General features: G+C 36.3%; 1 protein-coding gene across 5 annotated transcripts in view; it reads left to right on the forward strand.

Moving 5' to 3' along the window:
- The window catches only part of RPS6KA3 (ribosomal protein S6 kinase A3), a 109275-nt gene that overhangs the window by 14058 nt on the left and 70107 nt on the right, over positions 1–25110 (forward strand). For 2 of the 5 annotated variants that reach the window (XM_059050819.2, XM_067024272.1), the window contains 3 exons: positions 8625–8718; positions 9689–9725; positions 15522–15578. In XM_059050819.2, the coding sequence (XP_058906802.1) occupies positions 15537–15578 (42 nt within the window). In that variant the 5' untranslated portion in view covers positions 8625–8718; positions 9689–9725; positions 15522–15536. Of the gene's footprint in view, positions 1–8624; positions 8719–9624; positions 9726–15521; positions 15579–25110 lie in introns of all 5 variants that reach the window. The other 3 variants (XM_059050818.2, XM_067024273.1, XM_059050817.2) reach the window with 3 other exon arrangements.

Here is a 25110-nt window from a genome sequence, read left to right on the forward strand (position 1 = left end):
AATGGGTATAGAATTTTAGTTTTGCAAGATGAAAAATTCTGGAGATTGGTTGCACAACAATGTGAATATACTTAACATACTGAACTTTATACTAAAAAACAGTTAAGACGGTAAATTTCATGTTAGGTGTATTTTACCACAGTTAAAATTTGTTTTAAAATCAAACTAAAAGACAAAGAATCTTAAAAGTTAGAACTGAACTATTACCTATAGGGGAATAATGATTCAAATGACAGTAGATCCCACATTAGAAACCATGGAAGCCAGAAGGAAATGGCACACTGTTTTTTAAGTGCTGAAAGAAAAGGTCTGGCAACCCAGAATTCTCTACCCGGTGAAAATATGATTCTAGCATGAAGGTGCAATCAAAGTAGTCTCTGGTGAAGGGAAGCTAAGAGAATGTGTCTGTAATAGGCCGTGAAGGAATGACTACAGGTAGTTCTTCAAGCAGAAAGGAAATGATAAAAGAAGGATCTGGAACATCAAGAATAACATGAATTCTACACGTTCTCTTCCAGAAAATAGAAGAGGAAGCATATCACTACTCATTTTTTGAGGCCAGTATCACCGTGATACCAAAACCTAAAGACAGTACAGAAAAGAAAACTCCATATCAGTATCCCTTAAGAATATAGACACAGAATCCTCAACAAAATATTAGCAAAACAAATCCAGCAACATATAAAAAGAAGTATACAGCATGACCAAGTGGGTTGTATTCCAGGGATGTAAGACTGGTTCAGTATTCAAAAAATCAATTGATGTAGTCCACCATATTAAAGTTGAAGAAAAATATTAATGTGCAAAACACATGATTAAAGACATACAGATTGGAAAGGAAGAAATAAAAATGTCTCTATTTGCAAGTGACATGAGGTCTCCAATGAAAATCCCAAGGAATCTACGTAAATCTAGAACTGATAAGTGAGTTCAGCAAAGTTGTAAGATACAAGATCAGCATACAAAAATAGTGTTTCTATATACTAGCAATGAATGTGTGGAAACCAAAATGAAAAACATAGTTCCATTTGTAATTGCTTAAAAAAAATTCTTAGGTATAAATCTAACAGAACATGTATAGGGCTTGTGTGCTGAAAACTAAAAAATGTTGTTAAATGAAATCAAAGGTGTAAATAAATGGAGAGGTCTACCATGTTCATACATTAGAAGACACAACATAGTAAAGATGTCAGTTCTCCCCAGATTCTTCTATAGGTTTAACACAACCGTATTTTAAAAGTTACATGCAAAGGTAAAGGAACTAAAATATCCCAAACAGGATAAAAATAAAGTGGGAGGAATCACTTTACCCAACTTTTAGACTTACTGAGTAGTTTCAGTAGTCAAAATTCTGTGGTACTGGTGAAGGGATAAATACATAGATCAGTGGAACAGAATGGAGAACCCAGAAATAGACCCAAACAAGTGCGGCCAACTGATTTTTTTCAAAGGTGCAAATGCAATTCCATGAAGGAAAGATAGATAGCCTTTTCAACAGTGGTGCTTGGAGCAATTACACACCCATAGGTACAACAGTGAACCTCAACCTAAACCTCACACCTTATACAAAAATTAATCCAAAATGGATCGTGGAAATGCTAAAACATTTAGAACTTAGATATAACAGAAAATCTTCGGGACAGTGGGCTAAGTGAAGGGTTCATAGATCAGACACCAAAAGCACAATCCATAAAAGAAAAAAATAATAAATTGGACTTGATCAAAATTCAGAATGTTCGGGGCTTCCCTGGTGGCGCAGTGGTTGAAAGTCTGCCTGCCGATGCAGGGGACACGGGTTCGTGCCCCGGTGCGGGAGGATCCCACATGCCGCGGAGCGGCTGGGCCCGTGAGCCACGGCTGCTGAGCCTGCGCGTCCGGAGCCTGTGCTCCGCAGCGCAACGGGAGAGGCCACAACAGTGAGAGGCCCGCGTACCGCAAAAAAATAAAAAATAAAAATAAAAATGTTCACTCTATGAAAAAGATCCTGTTAAGGGGATGAAAAGACAAGTCACAGATTGGGTGAAAGTATTTGCACACCTGTATCTGAGACAGAACTTGTATCTAGAATATATATAAAGAACTCTCAAAACTTAACAGTAACAAAGGCAAATAGTCCAGTTAGAAATTGGACAAAAGAGATAAACAGACATTTCATCAAAGGGGATATATGGATAGCAAATAAGCATATAAGAAGATGTCAACATGGTTAGCTATCAGAGAAATGAAAATTAAAACCACAATGAGGTATCTCTACATGCCTTTTAGGATACCCAAAATGAAAAATAGTGACAGTACCTACTGTTGGTGACGATGTGGACAAACTGGATCTTTCATGCATTGCTGATTGGAAAGTGAAATGATACAGCCTTTCTGGAAAATAGTTTGGTCATCTCTTTAAAAACTAAACACACACTTATTATATAACCCAGCAGTTGCACTCCTGGGCGTTTATCCCAGAGAAATGAAAAGGTATGTCCACATAGAAGTCTGTTCACAAATGTTCACAGCAGCTTTATTTGTAATATCCAAAAGTTAGACACCAAATGTCCTTCAACAGGTGAATAGTTAAACAAGCTGTGGTATGTTCACACCATGGAATACTGGAATACTACTAAACTAAAAGGAGTGAATTATTGATACACATAACAACTTGGACAAATCTTCAGGGAATTCGTGCTGAGTGGAAAAAAGTTACATACCATATGATTCTATATAACATTCTTGAAATGACAAAATTGGAGACTAGATTAGTGGTTGCCAGCGTTAGGAAGAAGGGTGGGAGAGAGGTGGTTGTAAAGGGGCAACACGCAGGATCCTGATGGCGAAGAACTGGTATCTTTACTCTGGTGGTAGATACAGGAGCCTATACATGTGATAAAATGTGTAACAATGAGCACGCATACGCACACACACGCGAGAACCTGTAAAACCAGTGATATCTGAGTAAGGTCTGGGCATTGTACCAGTATAAATTTCCTGGTCTTGACAGGAAGTTGTGTAAGATGTAACCACTGGGTTAAGGGTATATGGGACCTCTCTATTATTTTTGCAGCTTCCTGTGAATATATAATCATTTCTAATTTAAAAGTTAGGAAAAAAGTTGAGAAAGCATTAGATAAAATTCAGTGTCTATTCTCAGTTAAAAACAGTTAAAATAGGAATAAAAGGGTGTGTCCTTAACATTATTAAAAAATAGTCTCAGACCAGTAGCCAGCATCATGCTTGATGGAGACATATTATGGGCAGTCTCATTAAAATTGTGCCTGCTCTTTTCACCTCTATTTTACATTCTAGAAGAGTTTGCTAATGAAGTTAGACAAGAAAATCAAAAAGTATTCAAAAGAAGGGTAAAAGATAACTATTCATAGATGATATAATCATTTACTTAGGTAATGTAAGGAAACCACTAAAAAGGTTTGTGAAAATTAGTGATGGTCTAATAAGGTGGTATTAAACAGAATATATATTTAAAAATTAATAAATAATTTTCCTTGTTAAAAATGATAATGGGAAAAAAAGATCTCATTCAAAATAGCAGTAAATGTCTGGAAATAAACATAAGCAAAGGGCAGGAACTAAATGAAAGAAAATAGTTGTATTAAAGAATAAATAAGTTGAGAGAAAAGCTATGGTTCTTTAAATTACTTTCAGTAGGATTTGAGGTTTGTTATTTTCTTGTTTATTTTTTTAAAAATTGAGGGTAACTTTTCCTCTGTCTTAAATGAATGTTCCCAGATTTTTAGTTTTTTTCTAATTTCTTTAGGTTTCTTTTATTTTATAGCTTATCTGGACAGTTAATACTAACAATTTTTAGTAGAGTGCTCTTATTAATAGTGTTTATGCTTAATACATGTACAGCTAGAATTCCTTATGGAGCTGTAATTATAGACTATGTTTCTCATTTTACAAAAATAAACCTTACTGCCTGGTTGTGTTTATACCTATGGTACTTTTAAATATATATATGTATATATATTTAATGAGTGGGTAGTTTGGATTGCTTTTTCCTAAGTAAGTTCAGTTCCAAACTTATGTAATACACTTTGTGTTAAGGTACAGTTGATATTGCTTGGCTGTTAAGCTCTTTTTTGTCGTGTATTTGAGCAAGTCCTATTCTGTCTCGTTTCACTTGCTGGCAAGCTATTATTGCTGTCGTTTTGTTCATAAGAATGTTTGTAAGACTGTGTGTAAGTTTAATTAAAGTGACTTTTAGTTAACCGTTATGTTATCAGTAACACATGTTGGGTTCAGTTCATCAAACATTTAAGCACCACTTGTTTTGCTGATGAGGAAACAGAGGTTCAGTTAATTTTGCCACAGTCACACAGCAAGTAAAGCTTGGGCTTTGAAGCTCGGCATCATGGTGTATCTGTTTTAGATAGACGGACTTCTCTAAGCCTCTGGAAACGAGAAGAAATTATTAGAGTTTTTCCTAAGACTTAAATTAGCCAAACCAAGTAATGCATTAATAAATTATCTAGTACTCAGATTTTTAGCCCGAGAAATGGAAGTGGACCCATTAGGGTAAGGGACTCATCAGAATCCTCTCACTTATTTGCATTCGTCAATTCCTCTGGCAAGATGAGCAGGAGGAAAGAGAAGCTAACACTTACTGGGCACCCAGCATGGCTAAGCGTGCTAAACTTTATTACAACCTCCGGCATAACTGGTATTCAAATCTTGTAGATTAGAAAACTGAGACTCATGTTAAGTAGCTTGCCCAAAGTCACACCTATAATAAAGGGCAAAGCCAGGTTCTGAAACGTGGTATGTCAGGCTCCCAAGCCCATGATCTTTTCTCTACACTGTGATTTCCCAGACTTACCTAATCAAAGGAGTCATCTAAGGTGCCTGTTTAAAAAATGAAATCCCGAGCCACGGGGCTTCTGGAACTTCTGATTCAGTTTCAGTTTGAGGTAAGGCCAGTTAGTGTATTATTAACAGGAATCTTAGGTGATTCTGATCATCACACAGGTTTGGGAAACACTGCCAACTCCATGTGATACTAAGAGGTGGGGTTTGAAGGTGTTAGGAAGGCAGAAATAGCACTGGGAGTACACAGAGGAGCTTAAAAAAGAAGTTGACACTTTACTGGTTAAATAAGACTAGTAAGATTGGATTGTGGGAATTATAAAATTGCTTTAGGTTCCTTAATTTGCACAGAAAAACAATGTTTCATTTAATTTCTCTTTGTTAGTACTTCTCTTTCAGGTGACAGCATTTATTACAATCCATTCTTTGGTATTATCCTTGTTTACACTTGGATACAAAGGTACCACTGGAGGATATAGATAAAACTGTATTTTAGATGCAGAAAAGAAAGAAGGAATTAGTGTTAGAAATAATGTACAAAACAGCTTTAAATACAGAATTAGTGATTTCCTCAGGTGTAACAACCCCACAAAATTTTAAATACTTTTAATCCTTAAAAAAGTCACAGGATTATAACATTTTCAAGCTGGAAGAGCCCTTAGATATCCACATATTTTATGCATGAAGAAACCACAAATCAGAGAGGCTTTAAGGGCTTGCCCACAGTTAGTGGTGGATTCAAATCCATGCTGGCTAAGATTCCATTGAACTCTTATGGATTGCAGATAAGTACCAGAAAATAGTGACTTTTTAGAAATAAATTTAGTGGCAATCATGTTTACCTTATATTCCCTACTTTATCTGATTTTATGGTTTCTTGCTTTTTAATTGCCCTCTCGAGAATATGAATATATTCAAAGGAGTCTCATTTAGGAGATTATGCAATTTGAAATATTATGTCGGATCAATGATACGTTAGAAAAATGAACCATTACCTTCTTAGTGTAGTGTATTTAACAAACAGACATTTTCAGAACACGTGTTAAGGAAGAGTTGTAGTTTTCTCCACTTTTTATTACAAAATTTTATTTTATAAATAGAGAAAAATGAGCACAGCTAGATGCCTATACTTGAATTCTAACAGTAATATGACATCATTTCTGTGTAGTAGTGTGAGCTTTGGATTCAGACTTGGGTTCAGTTGTCTAATCCGCAACTTAATACCTCTGTGATCTTGGACAAGTTACTAATTGTCAACCTAATTTTTTTCTTCTCTATATAATAGCATCCCTCATGGTTTATTAATGATTAATTGGGATTAAATGAGGGAATATATGCAACATAGCCAACACTGTACTTTGAACAAAATAAGCATTGCATAAATGATAGCTGTTATTATTTATTTCCTTGAGCCAGTAGTTATTTAGAATAATATTGATTTCTGAATGAGTGCTTTATTTTCTTATTCAGTTTTTTATCATACTCAGAAAATATCTGTACAGTTCCTGCTTTTACGAATTTTGGATTTACTTCATGGCCTAGAACATGGTCAGTCTTTTATAACTTTTCATAGATAAATTGAACCCATATTCTTTTTACATTATAAAATTCAACATCTACCTATTCTAATGTAAGTTACATCAAATGCTTTGTCCTGTTTTATTCATTATGCTAGTTGATGTTAGTGTGCTAAAATTTCCCCTTCCACTTGTGTCCATTTATTTCATGTTATAGTCCCCAGAACATCTCCTTTTGTGTTTTGTGGTTAGGTTAGTCGGTGATTAAGTGTTCAGTACTATTTTGCATTTATTATTTTTAATGACTTGTTTGAAAAAAGTAACACAGGCTGATTGTAGAAAATCTGACAAACAGAAACATACACAGAAGGAAATAAACATCTTCACTCTTAACTATGAAATATTATGAAAAGATTTAAATGTGATTAAGAGTAGGGGTTTTAGAATCAGATTTAGGTTTGAATTTAAGCTCTACTGATTTGCTTTAGGCAGGATATTAGGCTTTTTCATTTATTCAACAAATATTTATTGAGTACTTACTGTATGCCAGCCAGGCATTTTGCTAGGGGCTGAGGATACAGTGCTTTAAAAGATTGACATACCCATCTTGGCTTAATGTCCTCATTTGTAAATTAGTGATAATGCCTCACAGAGTTCTTAACTTGCCTGGTGTGCCGTAATTGCTCAGTAAATGATAGCAATTATTATTACTGTATGTATTAAGTACTAATTATATTTTTAGTCCAGATCAAATCACCTTTTTATTTAATCAGCTTAAGGTTTTTGCTTTACATTTTATTTTTGGCCTTAATAATACATACACTTGCTTTTTTCTTTATGCTTTTCTATGCTTATCTGTTTTTGCTTGGCTTTCTCTTTAAAGCAGTAAATACTGGTGTAGATTTTTTAAGCTTCTTAAAAATATAACCTAAGACTATTAAAATTTTTATTATCAAGCATTTCAAACACATACCAGAGTAGAGAGAATAGTATAATGAACCACCATATTTCCATAGCCCAGCCTCAAAGATTATCAACTCACGGCCAGTCTTGTTTCATCTGTACCCCCCATCACACACACTACTTTCTCTCTTCCCCTCCCTGGCTCCAGTGGATTATTTTGAAGCTACTCCTAGATACATCAATTCAGACATAAATATTTACGTTTATATTTCTTAAAAGATAAAGACTTTTTAAAACATCGAACATACCATCATTACTCATAAAAACATCAATAATTCTGTAATAGCATCCAACATCCAGTTAGACACTTTGTTTTAAATAGATACTTTACATTTCTTACATTATTACTTCTGGAATTATTTCTGTCATCCTATTTTAAGATTTTTATTCTTTTCCTTATGGTTTTTTTTTCTTCTGCCTTATGGATTCATTTGTTTGAAGAGGTTATGAAATACTGAAGAAAGAATTATGGAGCTGGAAAGACTTGGTTTTGAATCTTGCTTCTGCCATTCACAAATTAACTTTGCTGAGCCTTAGTTTCCTCATTTGTAAAATAGGGGTAATTATACCTACCTCCGTGCTTAGGGTTGAATGTGATGCCTGCATAAAGTACTATTCACAGTCTTTTCCAGTTATTATATTCTCCACTGATTTGGACTGCAATAAATAAGTATAATTCTCGGTTGTTGTATGCTTTTTCAAAGCATTCCAAAATTTATATTTATTAGGTAGTTACTAAAAGTAGTGGTTTTAAAATATCTTTTTAGGAAAGACAGAGAATTTAGAATCTTAGTTTCTCCCTTCTTCCACTGCCTCTTTTAATTTGAGTCCACATTAATTTATCCTGAGGTTACAAATCTTACCTTTAACTTTCTAAAGGTTTATATTGTTTATATACTTATATCAGTTATTCTTCATTATTGACCCTTTCTCCTTTATTTGGGTTAATTATTTTATTCAGTTATTTCTAGATATTAAGTTGGTATCCATATACTTCAATTCTTTCCTACCTCAGTATTCTTGAGTTCTTATTTTGATTCTCTTTCAATGGTCTAAGATGTACCTTTGAACAGTTTATGAAAAAAGGTACTACCAGGTTGGTGAAATTTTAGAAGACTTTGCAGAACTAAGAAGAATTTCCTGTGTTCTTTGTACATGAAAAAGTAGGACAAGGTATAAAATTCTTAGATCATAACTTTTCCCTTTTAACTCTCTGTAAGTCATTACTTCATTGTCTTCTGGCATTTTATTGTTGCAGAGGAGAAATCTGAGGTCAATCTGATTTTAGTTTCTTTGAAAATAACCTATTTTTTTCTGCTTGTATGCTTGTAGGATTATATCTTTATCCTTGAAATTTAAAAACATTTACCAGGACATGTCTTGGTGTTGATGATCTCTGTTGAACCTTCTCAGTCTCCAGTCTCAGGTATTTTTTTCCGGAACTGGAAAGTTTTCTTATACTTTTGATTGATTAAACTGCTGGGTTTATTTCTTTAGGAGCATCTGTTATTCATAGATTATTTCTGCGTCTGTCCTCCATCGTTTTTTAATCTTTTCTTTCATTTTTTTTTTTCATTTACTCAAGTTTGTCCTCCTTGGCATGGATTCTGTTTTCTGCAGTGTCAGTTCCAATACTTGCTATTCACAATGCAGATTTAATTTTGGCTACCGTGTTTTCGTTTCTTTATTCTTATCTCAACATACTCTTGTTTCATAAGCAGAATTCCCCTTAGCGGTACACTCCAAAAAAATGAGATGGATTCAGGCCTAAAAATGTATCTATTTTCTGAGGCCACAACCACAGGAAACCATCAGAGAGGAAAGAAAAAAGCTTCTGAAAGCTTCCTCTAAAACTTAATAATGTAAATATAACCAGTGGTCATTCCTACCCTAGTCTAGAAAGTAGAATAGTCTTGAGTACTAGCAGACCTTTAGTTGCTAGAGGAATAGCAAAGCACATGTAAGGGCACCTTAACTAGAAATAAATGGATTTTTCTAATTACATTGATTGTTTTTCTCTTTATAAAATAATATATAATAAATGCATATAATTTTGAAAATACAGTACAAAGAAGAAAATCCTATGACCCAGGTAACGACTGATAAGATTTTATATATGTTTTGCCAGTTACATGCACACATGTTGGGAGGGGGGTATGCAAATTCTGTATCCTTTTTAACTTAATATATTGCAATCATATTTTTGCATCATTAATTTTTCTTTGAGGCCCTGATTTTAACCATTGCATAGTATTCCTACATATGAATAGATGTATTATGATTTATTTAACCAGTCCCCTGTTGGTCATTTAGATTGTTTTCTATTTTTCAGTATAATGAGTATGATGAATATCACTGTACATAAGTCTTTATGCACATCTCTGATATTTCCTTAGGATAAATGAGGAGCTGATTCTTAATCCTGTCACATTGGTAAGGATTATATACATTCCTTATTAAGAATATAAAATGCTTGTTTCTTATTGTTTCAATGTGATTGCATAGAAGATTCTTTGGATTCTGAACAATTTGATGGTATCTTAACTGAAGTTTTAGAGAGGTTTCTCATGCCTCATCCTCAGCACCTTCACGGAAGTCCTATGGCATACACTTTGGACAGGAAAACCACTGCTGATATCAGGGAGTTCGGAAGGCAGATACACTTGTGGAAACTTGAGGACATTTAAAAAAATAAATAAATAAGTAAAATAAAAGGCATGATTCTTGCTCATGTCTACAACCTGGGTCTCCAAATTAGTACTCTAGGGCTCTGGCCCCATTCTTTTCCTCCTCCCTTCCTGTTACTTTAGGCTGTTCTCTGTGAGGAATTCTTTTCTCCCAGTGTTCATATATACATTTCATTTCCAGGTAGTAGGATGTCAGTAGACGATATGTCCTATTAAGTTCAAGGTAGCATTTTTGAATCACAGATGATTTTTTTAGTCCTAGTGTACTTATACAAGATGATCTCCTGCTGGACTCAGTGCATTTTTTCAGAGGTATCAAACAGCCAAACAGCCTGGAAATGTGCATGGTTGTAACATGCCATTACAGCAAAACAATCTGTTTAATAGGGTTGCTTAAAATAAAATTTTTTTAATTAGAAAAATACTCTTATTTTTAACATTTCAAAATTTTCCTTCAAATACTTTGGGATATTCTAGAAGTCCTGAAACCTCTGTTCAGAATTACCGACTTAAATTGTTTATCGCCTTAAGAGCAGGAAAATTATCTTAAGTGATAATTTTATACCACAACATTAGAAGTTAATGTTGAAAACAATACCTGCTGAAACTCAAGCTAACAGTCTCCTTCTTCTGATTTGTTCTGATGAGACCCATATTGTACGTTATTCTAATTTTTGACTTTTACACATTTCAGACTACCAGAGTAAAGCTTGATTAGCATTTCCTAACCTTTTCTAGTATTTCACATAATATTTGCATATGTACAGTCTGCCAAGATCTGCGATTTTTTGGCTGGAAGGCATTATGGTGGGATGAGAGAGGATAAATACATTTGCCTCACGTTTAAACTATTCTTTTGCATTTGTACTCACTCTTTAGCCACATTGTCTAAAAATATATCACACATATGAATGATCTCTTCTACCCTGCTTGGCAGGAAATTGGCTGTAGTAAGTGGTGAAACAGGTATCTCAGCACTCTCTTGTACTTCTTTATTGCATTACACTTTGGAAGCTAACTGTAGAAATGTAAATATTACACAGTCATTTGAGGCCAAAGAGGGGACAGGATGTAGCATTTACTGAGCATCTACTGTCCCTTGGTGGGTCCTTTTAATTACAGCATCCCTGTGAAGTAGATATTATATGTATCTTACAAGTGAAGAAACTGAGGATCAAAATGTTAAGTAACTTACCCATGGTCAGGTAACTACAGTAGTAAGGGACAGAACTGGGGTTTAAACCTGGTACTAGCCAGATTCAGACCACATGTTTTTTTCTATTTGTTTCTTAAAATTAGAGAAATAAATTTTCTTGTTGAATTGGTACTATTCCTTGAACTTTTGGAACGATAAGTATTACAATATTGAGTCAGACCGGTGATCCATGTAACCTAATCTCTAGTGAAGTCGAGAGTCCTTTTTCAAAAGTGAAGAGTCTTAGCTGCATAGGTGACTTTATACTCATTTCTATTAGATAGCATTTGATCCTTGTTTTGGCAAAGTGATACAAAAGGTTTGTTGAAATAAAGGTGCTTTTTTGGGTCGGTTTTGGTAAAGCTTCCCTGGTATGTAGGATAACATTAGCTTTTATATTTTCCTGCTTTAAAAATTAAATTGTTCAAAATTTTAAATCTTTGGTAAACTCAGAAAGGAAGTCGATGTTTTTGCAAAATGTAGAGCATAAAATGCCTTTAGATCACGTTTCACTTAACTTTTTTCTTAGATTGTTTTGTTAGTATATCGCTATTAATTAGCTGGGTGGAAAGTTCAGAAAAGAAAATACGTTGTACAGTTTATGGATTACATGAAGCTGAAAATAGTGAAGTAGCTGATTGGCAGATTTGGAATCTAATCTATAGAGGTTGTAGCAATGAATCAGAATGGGAAAAAGATGAATCAAAAATTTAAAGTAAGGCTTTATTCTTGAGACTAAGTACAGAATAGAGGATAGAGGGCTTAGTTGCAGTGTAAGTGAAGAAAACAAGGATGTAACAGACAGAAAACAGGAAAAAAAATTAGTATGACTGAGCAATGTGTTGTGGACATTCCAAAAATAATGCATATGTGAACTGCATTAATATAAGTTTGTTATGTAGGACAAGGGAGGTGCTATACCCTTTACTTTACTCTGCATTGGTCATATCAAGGTTGCAATGTTAATTGCACACAATTCTCTTTACTACCCTTTCAGGTGAATTGGATGCATGCTCAGAAAAGAAAGTGGTCTCATCCTCTAAAAGGAGTGTTTGAAGGACCTCGAGTTACCTAGAAAAGAACAGACTTGGGGTAGTTTATAGTCATAGCTGTAGATTTACGTCTGTGACTTTGTAGATAGACTACAGGCAAGTTAGTCATCATGTATTAGTAATCCTCTTAAAGGGAATTTGCATTTGAGGAAAGTTAGTATATGAAGAAGAGCATTATCGAGCAGCCAGTGCTTTTTCTGAGATAGTATAGTAAGCTGCCTGGTGAGATACTTCTTTCTTGTCCTGATAGTGTTCAAATATAGGTGAGAATGGGATAGAAGGAACTTAAGCGTATGATATATTTGTATATTTGGAACAGAAAACTTTCAAGATCCCTTACCAATTCTAAACATTTTTTGATTCTAAGATCAAAAGGTCTTTATGCAGTATTATTTTATCCTCATGAAGCTACCTTACCTTAATAATAGTAATTTGCGTTGGTTCAGCTTCTTACAGTTTATAATGTGTTTTCTTATGAGTTTTCTCAGTTTTCAGCTTAACAGCAACCCCTTGAGTAGACAGGGCAAGTATCCCCATTTTGAACATATCAAGTAATAGGTTAGGAGAAAGTCTGAATTGCCCCAAATTATAAAGCTTTTAAGTGGCAGACCTAGGACTCTACCCCTGCTCTACCAATTCTGATTTTAGTGCTGTATCTACCACACCAAAAAGTAAGTTATAAGCTGTGATTCTTATTTTGTGTTGAAAATTACAAGGAGCAGATGATTCTCAAATTGTATTCCCATGGAAAATATAAATGTAGCTCAAGTTAAACCAAGGGTTCTAAAAGCCAAATAATGGGGAGCCATTGAGTAGATTTGTGTCAGTCGGAAGAGAACACTGTATAATTAATGAGTAAATCTACTTTGGGCCACTAGATTAATGATGATACCATTTCCTAAGAGCAAATGCAGGAGAAGTAGCAGATTGGTGGGCCACAGAGGGAGTGATTGAATTTTGGCTATAATTAAAATAGCTAACTTTGATTGTTTATTATGTGACAGGTCTTATGTCATTATCTCATTTAGTCTTCACAGCTCTCTGAAGATAAGACTTTTCAATCTCCACTTTCCATATGAAGAAAGTAGAGCTTAGATAGTTTAAACTTGTTCAAGGCTTCATAATTCGTGTTAAGAGCAGAAATTTGAATCTAGGTGTCTGACTCCAAAGCCAGTGTTCTTAAGAGCTAGTTTAAGGTTTGTCTGGAATGTTTGGATAAAAATGATCAGTGTTCAGTTGAATAAATGGTTGTGGCTTTTAAGAGGATGGATCCTGGAGTTATTTGAGTCCTTACCAAAGAAGTGGGCAATACATAGCCTCTGAAGGTGTCTTTGGAAAATAAAGATTTTATACCTGCCTCCCCCTTTTCTGCATTTTGGCACCATTTCTGTGCTTTGTAATATTGTGTGGGCATTCCCTAACCTAGGAACATACTCTGAGTGTTTGAAAATGAAAGTTGCCCTTTTTAAGGGTCAGTAGACCTGTGAGATCCTGTAAGATGGATCTTTAGGATAGGGGCATGTTTCATTAACCTTTCGTCTCCAGCTTGGTGCCTAGAACATAGCATGAATGAAATTAAATGGATGGATGAATGGTTGGGTGAGTAAATAGAGGTAGGGAGAGTAGAGAGAGGAGTTCAAAGTCAGAGCAGCTGTCTCATGTGCAATGTCGGGTAATGGGTGGGCTACCTTTTATTTCCCAGTTGATAATTCTCCAAAGATGGTTAGCTTAGATCCTTGTACATTTGTTGAATTAACAATTGGTCAGGGGCATTTACTCCTTTTCCCAGTGACGGAACTAGAGAAGACATTACGTACACCTGACTTTTGGTTTTGTTTTGTTTTTAGTTACACAAATAATACATATTCATCATAGACATTGTAGACACATTAGAAAATCCAAATAAGCAAAACAAACAATTTAAATTGTCTAAAATTCTACCACTCAGAGATAGCCACTGTTAACATTTTGGTGTATATCCTTCCAGAGTTTTTCCCATACAAATATATACATGAAAACATGTATATATTTATTTAAAATGGGATCATTACAATTCATATTGTTTTGTAAACTGCTTTTTTCACTTATTACATGTGACTGTCTTTCCATGTCAGTAAATTTACATCTTTATCATCATTTTTAGTGACTGCATAGTATTCCATTATATGGATGTACCATGATATATTTAACTAGTTCTCTATTGTTAGGAATTTAGGTTTCCAATTTGGAGTTCTTTTTGGAAAAAATTATGGTGAGCATTCTTATATGTACATCTTTGCACACTTGTCCTTTTTTTTTTTAAAGTTGAAATGATGGGACATTTCAAAGTTTTATGTGTCTCTCTTTGTTTTTTAAATACAAACTTAGATTGCCTTCTTGAAGGGTTGTGCTGATTTACACTTTCTCCAGCAGTATATCCAGAGTGCTCTTTTCCCCATATCCGTATTAGCACTGGGTGTTACTTTTTCTGTAAATCGTTAGCAGTTTGAAAGGCAGAGGTATCTTATGGTTAAATGCATTTCGTTGATTAGTATTAAGGCTGAACTCTTTTTTTTCCCTTATTGCTCATTTCTGTTGAGGTTCATTGTTTTTTCTTACAGGTTTGTAAAATGAAGTTCTTTATGTATTGAGGATACCAACCCTTTGTCATATGTTGCTTTTATTTTTTTGTAATCAATTTGTCTTTATCTTTTTGATGTCCGGCAGAAGACGTTTTAAACTTTTATGGATTCAAGTGTCTTTTTTTTTTCTTTATGATTTCTGCCTACTTACCTCATAAGTAGTACTCACCTATATTTTCTTCTAATACTTGTATAACTTTACTTTTTGACATTTAAACATTTAATCCATCTGCAATCTCTTTGATGTAGAGACCTAGCTTAATTTTCCCCCAAGTAATTAATCATTTGCCCTGATTATCAATGGAGTTGGAATTTAGAATGTGTTTCGACACACAGTGTATTGTAAACAATGTTTTGTGAGGTTTAAATAAGACCACTGTAGTGCATTTAACTATTAAACTCAAGGGCTTACATGGAAAGGTAACCATCATTTATTTTATCATTTCCATGGAAAAAATATTTTTATAGTTTTAAATAATCAATTTACACATTAACTTTTGAAGCACAACCTGTTGCAAATTGGCAACTGCATACTTAAATGGTGGTTCTGTACTTCATTAGAACCGTTTAGGGGTGAAAATATTCCTATACGGTTTTGTCTTATCTGTCTTCATTTGACTTAAACTGATGTGAGATCTGTTTTGGTAACTTTCTACTTGCTATACTTTTCACAGAATGGACAGCAAATTATGGATGAACCTATGGGAGAGGAGGAGATTAATCCACAAACTGTAAGTAAAATATTGTATCATAAGGGATATAGATGAATCAGATACCATAAAATTTAAGTCTTCTGATATTTAAACTGAGCACAGTAATGATTTTACAGTGTTAGAAACTTGTTGATGCTTTCACATTAATTTTACCAAAATACATTCTTGAATATGCCAGTGACATTTTAAAAAACTGTTTGATGAGACTGATTTTAAGAGAAAGACAAGAGAAACTACTTTACGTTGTTGAAGGTTTTTCATTAAAAAAAAAAAACTTAAAGAAAAAAGCAAACTAACCATACATTTATTAGTGAAATAAATATAAAGGTCATTATTTTTTGGAGATATTTAACGTTGAAAATGATTGTTCACCATTTCCTCATCTTGTGTTTTTGGTTCAGTCCTGAATCCCCAGCACCTAGACCAGTGCCTGACACGTAATAGGCACTCATTAAATATTAAATAAATGAATTAATAAATTGTCTCCTCTTGCAAGAAAACCACCGTTAGCAGCTCAGTTATTATCATCATTTTGTTCTGTATATAAGATAATTATTATTGATATTTACAAAATATATATACTCTGCCACTTGCTTTTTTCACTTAATATGTCTTGAACATCTTTTTATGACAATACATGTAGATCTGCCTCATTTTAAATGGTTGCGTAGTATTCTGTTTTGTGCATGTCCTGTACTTAATGTAATTTTCCCTTATTTATTTTTGTGAACTTGTGTTTCAGTAGGACATAGTCTTAGAAAAGGATGTGCTGGAACAAAGGATATGAACATTTAAATCTCAATAAGCATTGCCAGATTGCCCTCCAAAGCAAAAAGTTGTAAAAACTTCACTATATGTGAGTGTTTGTTTGACCATACCCTATTCAACACTAGATATTATCAGAAATTAGTTTTAATTTGAGCCACAGTAAATAAATCATACTTTCTCTTTTCAGTTTGCATCTCATTTGATTATTAGTGAAGTGTCCATGCATTATTGGCCTTTGTATTTTTGTATTTGCCCAATTTTCTTTGGGGTTACTTACTGTCTCATGGTCTGTATGATCTCTGTATATATTCTGGATGTTAACTCCATGTCTATAATATATCTTGCAAATATTTCCCCCTACTTTTTTTTAACAGTGATTATGTTATCTTTCATTGTATGTGTACAGAAGTTTTCATTTTTAAATGGTCAGCTCTGGCTTCTGGGTTTCATGTTTTTAGTTAGAAAATCCTTCCCTGAATCAAGTTTATAAAAATATCCTGTCACATTTTCATCTACCACTTTTATGGTTTTGTTTTTTGCATTTAGATTTGTGGTCTACTTGGAATTTTAGTACCTGTTATGATGCAGAAATGTAACTTTTTTTTTTTTCCAAATGGATAGCCTGTTGTCCTAATCTCTACGCATTGAATAAATAAAACCCATTCATTCCCACTCATTTGAGATCCCTCTTTTACCAGATGTAAAATAGCCATATACCCCTAGTATTAGTTTCCTAGGACTGCCCTAACGAAGTACCACAACTGGGTGGCTTAAATAACAGAAGTTTATTCTCTCAGTTTGTAAGACTAGAAGTTTGAAATCAAGGTGTCGACAGATCCATGTTCTCTCTGAAAGTTCTGGGGGAGGATCCTTCCTTGCCTGTTCCAGCTTCTGTTGTCTGCTGGCAGTCCTTGGCATTCCTTGGCTTGTAGACACATCACTCCAACCTCTACCTCTGTTGTCACATGGCATTCTTCCTGTGGGTCTGTGTCCAAGTTTCCCTCTTCTTATAAGGACACCGGTCATTGGATTAGGACCCACCTTATTCCATTATGACTTCATCTTAACCTTATCATACCTGCAAAGACCCTATTTTCAAATAAGGTCACATTCACGGGTACCGGGGATTTGAACTTGAACATACCTTTTGGAGCACACAGTTCAACCCACAACATCCCTGAATGTTTTGACTTTACATACCTTTTCAATTACTGTACTTATATGTTTTTTATATGTGGCAAGGCAAGCCTTCCTATCTTTTTTACCTTTCAAAATTGTAGTCTTATACATCTACTAGATGAACTTTAGAATCAGTTTATCAAACACTCCCGAAAATTTTATTGAGAATTTTATCCAAATAACATTAAATTTATAAATTAACATGAGGAAAATTATTTTAATAAATATTGGGTCTTCACTTCCAAGAACATTCATTTATTCTGATATTCTTTTATATCCTTTATCAAAATCTTATGGTTTCTTAATATGGTTTTATACATTTCTTATTAAGATAATTCATAGACATTTTATAGTTTTTGTTCTATTGGGAATATTGTTCTAAGTGGGAGTTCTTTTCTGCTGTGTCTTCCATTTAGTTATAGCTAGTATGTAAAAAAAATTAGATGTTTCTATGTGCTCTTTAACATCAGTTACGGAAGAGTGAGATCATTGTACTCTTCTTCTCAAAACCCTTCATAAGTTTTATGCTTCCTTTAAATAAAGTCCAAACTCTGCAATGTGACAAACCCTGCGTAATAAAACCTTTGCACACTTCTACCCTCTACTGAAAGTCCAATCACTCGTATGTTTCAGGTTCTCTTTTACTCCTGAGCCTTCATAGGTGATAGTCCCTCTCCCAGAATTCTTTTCCATTACCACTCCCCTCCATTGAAGTCTTGATCATCCTTTAGGTCCAAGTTTTGCTATCACTTCAACTGAGGTGTCTTCCTGACACAACTACCACTTTCATTTCCACCTTGAATTCAGTATTTTTCATTTGTGCTGCCCTAGCAGCCTGTGTGTACCCTACATGACAACACCACACTAGATTCCATTGCTTATTTACTTGTCTGTATTTCCTACTAAACTGTGAGCTACATGAGGCAGTGACCATGTCTGACTTACTCCTTGTTTTACCTCCATGTATCTGGCTTCCAGTACCCAGTAGGTATTCCATCAGCGCTTGTTAATTAAAGGAACATGTGAATTAAGTCTTGGCTAGCATGGGGCCTGGTGCCTGAGGCTGCCTTCAGATTTGGTCTAGATTTCTGCGTCTCCCAAACCATTTGCGTCATTTTACTTCATTGGTCTATAGTATATATTTATTAGCATTTAAGCAAATGTAAAAACAGTAAGTATTAACATTGATTTTTTTGCCATCAGCCACCTTTATTCTTTATGCAACAATTCCTTTGGAAGGAAAACCTCTAAATTTTTTATTCTCTGAAGTCTAAAATCAAATAATTCTCCATTGTGGTATTGTACATACATGGCTCATACTTCCCCTCTGAGTGCTCACAGCATTAGCAACATTTACATCTGGAAGTGAACTGCATTCTAGAGGTAGGTTGAAAACGTGCAGGACTAAGATACTACCAGCAATGTGGGTAAAGTTGTTGAGATCATTCCACATTATAGGAATTGAGTATAAGATAAAAACCTAATATTTAATATTTCTTTAATGGTATTAAATCCAAAAGATTGTCAAATACATATTAGCCTTATACTTTTAAATTGTATTTGCCTCTAAAGTACAGTTAAAAGTTTTTGTCAATTACTAATCATTTAAATAGTGAAAGTTGAGATGTCGCAGTAGTTATTTTATGCATAACAAATTACCCCAAGCTTAGTAGCTTAAAACAACATACATTTATTATCTCACAGGTTCTTTGGGCCAGGAATCTGGGCATGGCTTTCTTTGGTTCAGAGTCTCTCACAGACTACAGTCAAGGAGTTTGCCAGGGCTAGAGTCTCATCTGAACCTTGACTGGAGAAGGATCTGCTTCCAAGCTCACATGTTTGTTGGCCCAGGTTCCTGGCCCATAGGAACTGTGAGATGCTAACTGTATGTATGGAGGTCGTCAACTGGTAGGCTTTCTTGTAGATTGATTGACCCCCTTTTCTATGGGCTAGAATGCAGAGTGTGATGATTAGCCAGTTTTGGCCTCAACAAGACTATAGGGCAGATAGAGAATAACAAGAGAGAAGAAACCTGGATCCTTAGTGACCTAAGGATCTAGTGACACCTCTTCACTCTAACCTAGCCTCGTGCCTATGGACTACTCCAAGACAGAAAAATAGGCACTTACCTTGCTCGAGACTTTGCGTTTTGGGGTCTTTTTGTTAGAGCAGTTTAGTCTGTGCTCTGACTACATCTAATCATTCATTAACAAAGTAGTTAATGAATGTCTGTTTGGTGCCAAGAACTCTGCTAACTTGTTAGAGACACGGAAACACATAAGGGAAACTTGCAGTTTTAAAATGGCAAAATAAAGCTGTTTTTGTCCTCTTCTCTGGGAAATTAACACCCAAAACAACAAGGACAGTAAGAACCGGAAACACGGTCTTTGAAATTGGAAGACTTCTGTTATTTGAACCACAATATATAAATATGAAAAGCAGATAAAAGAGTCATAACAAGATGAAGTTATAGGACCTAAGTGCTGATGAGGAGTATATCATCAAGAAGCAAGCCTTATTCAGGGCCCCAAAGCCTCAGAAGAGCTCAAAAATGAGGTCACCAAGTATTGTGGAAAGTGGAGGTATGGCACAGGCTGAAAATAGAGATTGGTTGAATGTCGATATAAAACGCCTTTACTCTAACCCCTCTCCTACCCCTGGAAGAGACAGAAAGTATTTTATAGAGAAAAATGAACCAGAGAGGCTCCATACATGGGGAACCCCAGGCATAGTAGGAAGTGGGGTGAGACACTGGGCTGGAAACAGGGAGATCAAGTGAAAGCCTACTTCTCAATGGCGATATGATCCCCTTCTACTCCCCATTTCACCAACCAGGACCATATCCTCCAGACAGGAGAGTGGAGTCGTCTTTCCTGAAGAAACTGAATGATCCCTGTTAAAAGACCTTCAGATACTGACATTTGGGAGATCTTCAGTGTAAGGCTGGCTACTTGGCCATTTAACCTACAAGAAAGCCTACCAGTTGACAAGCTCCAGAACATCTGGTCCACTTTGTAGTGCCTCACTCTTAAAAATGAGTTAAAAGCCAAATATCACCAGACACTTGAGAAAGGATTCCAACATGAAAGAATAAGATCTTGGGGGAAATGGACAATGCAGGAAAAAGGAAAAAGAAAAAAGAAATTAATATCCTTTGAGTGCTAAGAGGTGAAATTGATTTCCTAAAACAAGAGTAGAATGCTATTTTTTAAATCTACTTTTATTTATTTATTTATTTATTTTTGGCTGCATTGGGTCTTCATTGATGCATGCGGGCTTTCTCTAGTTGCGGCAGGCTGGGGCTACTCCTCGTTGCGGTACACGGGCTTCTCATTGCGGTGGCTTCTCTTGTTGCGGAGCACAGGCCCTAGGCGTGCAGGCTTCAGTAGTTGTGGCACGTGGACTCAGTAGTTGTGGCTTGTGGGCTCTAGAGCGCAGGCTCGGTAGTTGTGGCACACAGGCTTAGTTGCTCCACAGCATATGGGATCTTCCCGGACCAGGGCCCGAACCTGTATCCCCTGCATTGGCAAGCGGATTCTTAACCTCTGTGCCACCAGGGAAGCCCAGAATGCTATTTGTTTTAAAACAGAAAAAGAAGAAAGTCTTAGAAATTTAAAATGTGATAGTAATATTTTATATTTTAGTAGAATATTTAGAAGCTAAAACTGAGAAAACTTCCCCCAAAATAGAACAAGACAAATAGAAAGTAGGAGAGAAAAAGAAAGAGAAGCAATTTAACATTAACCTAATAGGAATTCCAGAAAGAGACAGTGGGGAAATGGAGGGGAAGAAATTAGGAAAGAAATACCATAAGATACATGTGTCCCCCCCCCCACATCTTAATATCTCTGAAATCAGAATGTTTGTTATAATCGAAGGTGTGACACATTTTAATTGGCAGCACTTTCTCTTTCTTAATGGTACAGTGCTAATCGTCCTCTTAGATTAGGTACAATACTAAAATACCAAAAAAAAAATTTTTTCCCCCAACATGAGGACCACGAGTCTCCGGATTAAAACAGCCTAGTGAAAGCCTGTTAATAATAACCAAAAAAATAAAATAAAATAAAAAGAAGAAGAACCACCCTACTCAAGAAGGATCGTTATTATGAAATATCAAAACACCAGAGATAAAGAGAAGATCCTATAAGTTTTGTTGTGGGCTGGATGTGTTCCCTCAAAATGTGTATGTTGAAGCCCAACCCCCAACGTGATGAAGTTTAAAAGCGGGGCCTTTGGGAGGTGGTTAGGTCAGAAGGGCAGAACCCTCATAAATGGGATTAGTGCCCTTATAAACTGGACCCCAGAGAGCTCCCTCACCCCTTCTGCCCTGTGAAGACACAGCAAGAAGATGGCTGTCTATGAACAAGGAAACAGATCCTCGCCAGACACCGAATCTGCTGGCAACTTGGACTTGTACTTCCCAGGTTATAGAATTGCGAGAAATAAATTTCTGTTTGTTATAAGCAACTCAGTCTATGGTATTCTGTTATAGCAGCCCAAACAAGAGAGAAGAAAGGAGAAAATAGTATAAGGTTATTAGCTATCATATAAATACCAGAGGGAACAATGACTAGAGCTGAAAGGGTATCAAAAACACTGGGTACTGCTACTTTTTTGTTATATAAGCCTTGCATCATTACTTGACCCTTTAATCTTCACTCAGACCTTCTTGACATATGGCGCTGCCCCTGTGATTTCTCTTGAACATGTCTCCTCGTTTCTGTTTGTGGTAGAGCCATTTCATTCTGTCTGGATTTTTCTCCCTTCCTCACACCTCATGTCTTCCTCTCTTCCCTTTGTTCTTTGCCCTCCGATCTGCTTCCTTCCTATATTCTCGATCTACTTTTCTTTCATCTTCTAGAATTTAATGCCATTTTCCTTTCTTCTGGCTTTCTGAAGGCTCAGTCCTTTCTTGTCTTTATGCACCTGAAGTAAAATTTTTATTTCTTCCACTCATGAAGTATATGAAATTTATCTAATTAAATTGATCCATACCAGAATATAACAGGTAGTCCTCACCTTCCACCATCTCTCTCCCCAGGAATGGTTGCGTGTTAATTCATATTTATGTATAATTAGTTGAATTTCTCACCAGTTAACTTGCTCCAGCCAGTGTTTTTTGTTTTCTCCCTTCCCTGCTAGAGAGACTTGATTATTTTTATTCGTTATTCCGGTAGGGCTGGGAGAGAGACTGCCTTCATAGCAGAAGGTAGGGTGCCGTATAGCCCCTCAAGCCAAGATACCTTCCTGGACTCCAGAATTTTCTATCCTTCTCAGCTGGCCAGAGGACTCCATGCTCTGATGATCCATGCAGAGGAAATAGGGAGTCTGGGCTGTTTAGGTCTCCATAATCATCCAAGAATCATCAGAGCAGTTTCTTGTTTAGTGGGGAAGTAATTCTCTTAATGGTTCTTACAGTAGCAGGCAAAGGTTCTTCTGAGGCTTGAGAATTAAAGGAGATAAATAAGTACCTAGCACAAAGGAAGAGCCCAGTTAAGTGTTAATTTTCCTGTCCTCTTCGTCCCAGATGCTGATCTTGCTCTCAGACTATTCACCTAGTTCCTCTTAGGAACCAGGGTGGTATCCAGTAATTTTCTGGCTGACAGTAGGCGTGGCCTCAGACAAAACTGTGAACTGACTTTCTTTTAATATGGTCCTTTGACCCTTCTGTTCCCCTTATTGTTTATTTCTAAAAACCATGCATACATTAATCACTCATAACATTAACTTTGTGAATATTATATTACTACAGTCCTAAACACTATATTTATCAATGCAGTCTTTGTAGCTCTTGTATCAGAGTCACATGCATGATTGTCAAGAATTGGAGAAAACTTGGGCTTCCCTGGTGGAGCAGTCGTTAAGAATCCTCCTGCCAATGCAGCAGAGACGGGTTCAAGCCCTGGTCCGGGAAGATCCCACATGCCGTGGAGCAACTAAGCCCGTGCACCACAACTACTGAGCCCATGCTCTAGAGCCCATGAGCCACAACTACTGAAGCCCATGCGCCTAGAGCCTGAGCTCCGCAACAAGAGAAGCCACCACAATGAGAAGCCAGTGCACCGCAATGAAGAGTAGCCCCTGCTCGCTGCAACTAGAGAGGGCCGCACGCAGCAACAAAGACCCAATGCAGCCAAAAAATAAACAATTAATTAATTAATTTTTTAAAAAAGAATTGGAGAATGCTTGTTAAAAGTAGTAGCGATAAAAATGGTTTTTAAGAAGATAAAGTGGGGCTTCCCTGGTGGCGCAGTGGTTGAGAATCCGCCTGCCGATGCAGGGGACACGGGTTCGTGCCCCGGTCCGGGAAGATCCCACATGCCGCGGAGCGGCTGGGCCCATGAGCCATGGCCTCTGAGCCTGCGCGTCCGGGGCCTGTGCTCCGCAACGGGAGAGGCCACAACAGTGAGAGGCCCGCGTATCACAAAAAAAAAATAAAAAAAATTAAAAAAAAATAAAAAGATAAAATGGAGATAGCTCGTAGATGACCTTGGATGCCAAGTTAAAGAGCAGCACCCCTGTAAAGGTCACAGGCAGGAGTACACCAGCAGTGCCCCATTCTTTTCAAATCTCCTGATGGGCCTTTAGCAGTAGTTTCTTCCAACTTCTATGCATGCCGTAGCTACTGTTCATATAGTAACCCTAAGGCAGCAGTGATTTGTATGACGGCCTTCACAATATCCAGGGAATTTGACCAGTTCCCTGTTCTCTGCTGGTTTCCTCCATTTCTTTGAAGGTTCCCTCAAGCTTCCTTAAAACTTGCATTTGAGCATCCAAAATGATACTCATAGCTGTTGAGTCCAGCACACACTTGCATAACTCTTGCAGTCATCATGGGTTAAACACAAAATAAACTACAGAAAGAGAAGCCCTGGATTTCCCTGGTAGCACCCTGGTTAAGAATCTGCCTGCCAGTGCAGGGGACACAGGTTCAATCCCTGGTCTGGGAAAATCCCACATGCCGCAGAGCATCTAAGCCCATGCGCCACAACTACTGAGCCTGTGCTCTAGAGCCCGCGTGCTGCAGCTACTGAGCCACGTGCTGCAACTCCTGAAGCCCGCATGCTCTAGGGCCTGTGTGCCACAACTACTGAGCCTGTGTGCTCCAACTACTGAAGCCCGCTCACTGCAACGAAGAGTAGCCCCCACTTGCCACAACTAGAGAAAGCCTGTGTGCAGCAGCAAAGACCCAAGGCAGCCAAAAATAAATAAAATTAATAAATAAATTTTTTTTAAAGAAGAGAAACCCTAGAGGAGTAGACAATAGACAGCGAAGAACCCACTCAAGACACGAAAGTATGGTAGAGTGCTTGCTCATTGGCAGGGAACATTTGTGGAGTGATACATTAATGACACTTAGTGACTAAATGTGTAGAGTATTGTCTGTTTTTCTAACTCTCATTAGCTGAGAGTATATTTTAGCACTTAGAGCATGGGGAAGATATGCTGTAGTAGATTTAAGTATATACCACTTCGGAAAATATTTCCAAGAATAAATAGCATTATAATTAGCACTGCATGGTCGCATTAAATAGAGTATATGTATAATAGGTAAAATTTCCAAGCATGTAAGTTTTCCTTTACTACATTTTTGGCCCTC

Source organism: Kogia breviceps, chromosome X (assembly GCF_026419965.1).
Source record: "Kogia breviceps isolate mKogBre1 chromosome X, mKogBre1 haplotype 1, whole genome shotgun sequence".
NCBI lineage: Eukaryota > Metazoa > Chordata > Mammalia > Artiodactyla > Physeteridae > Kogia > Kogia breviceps.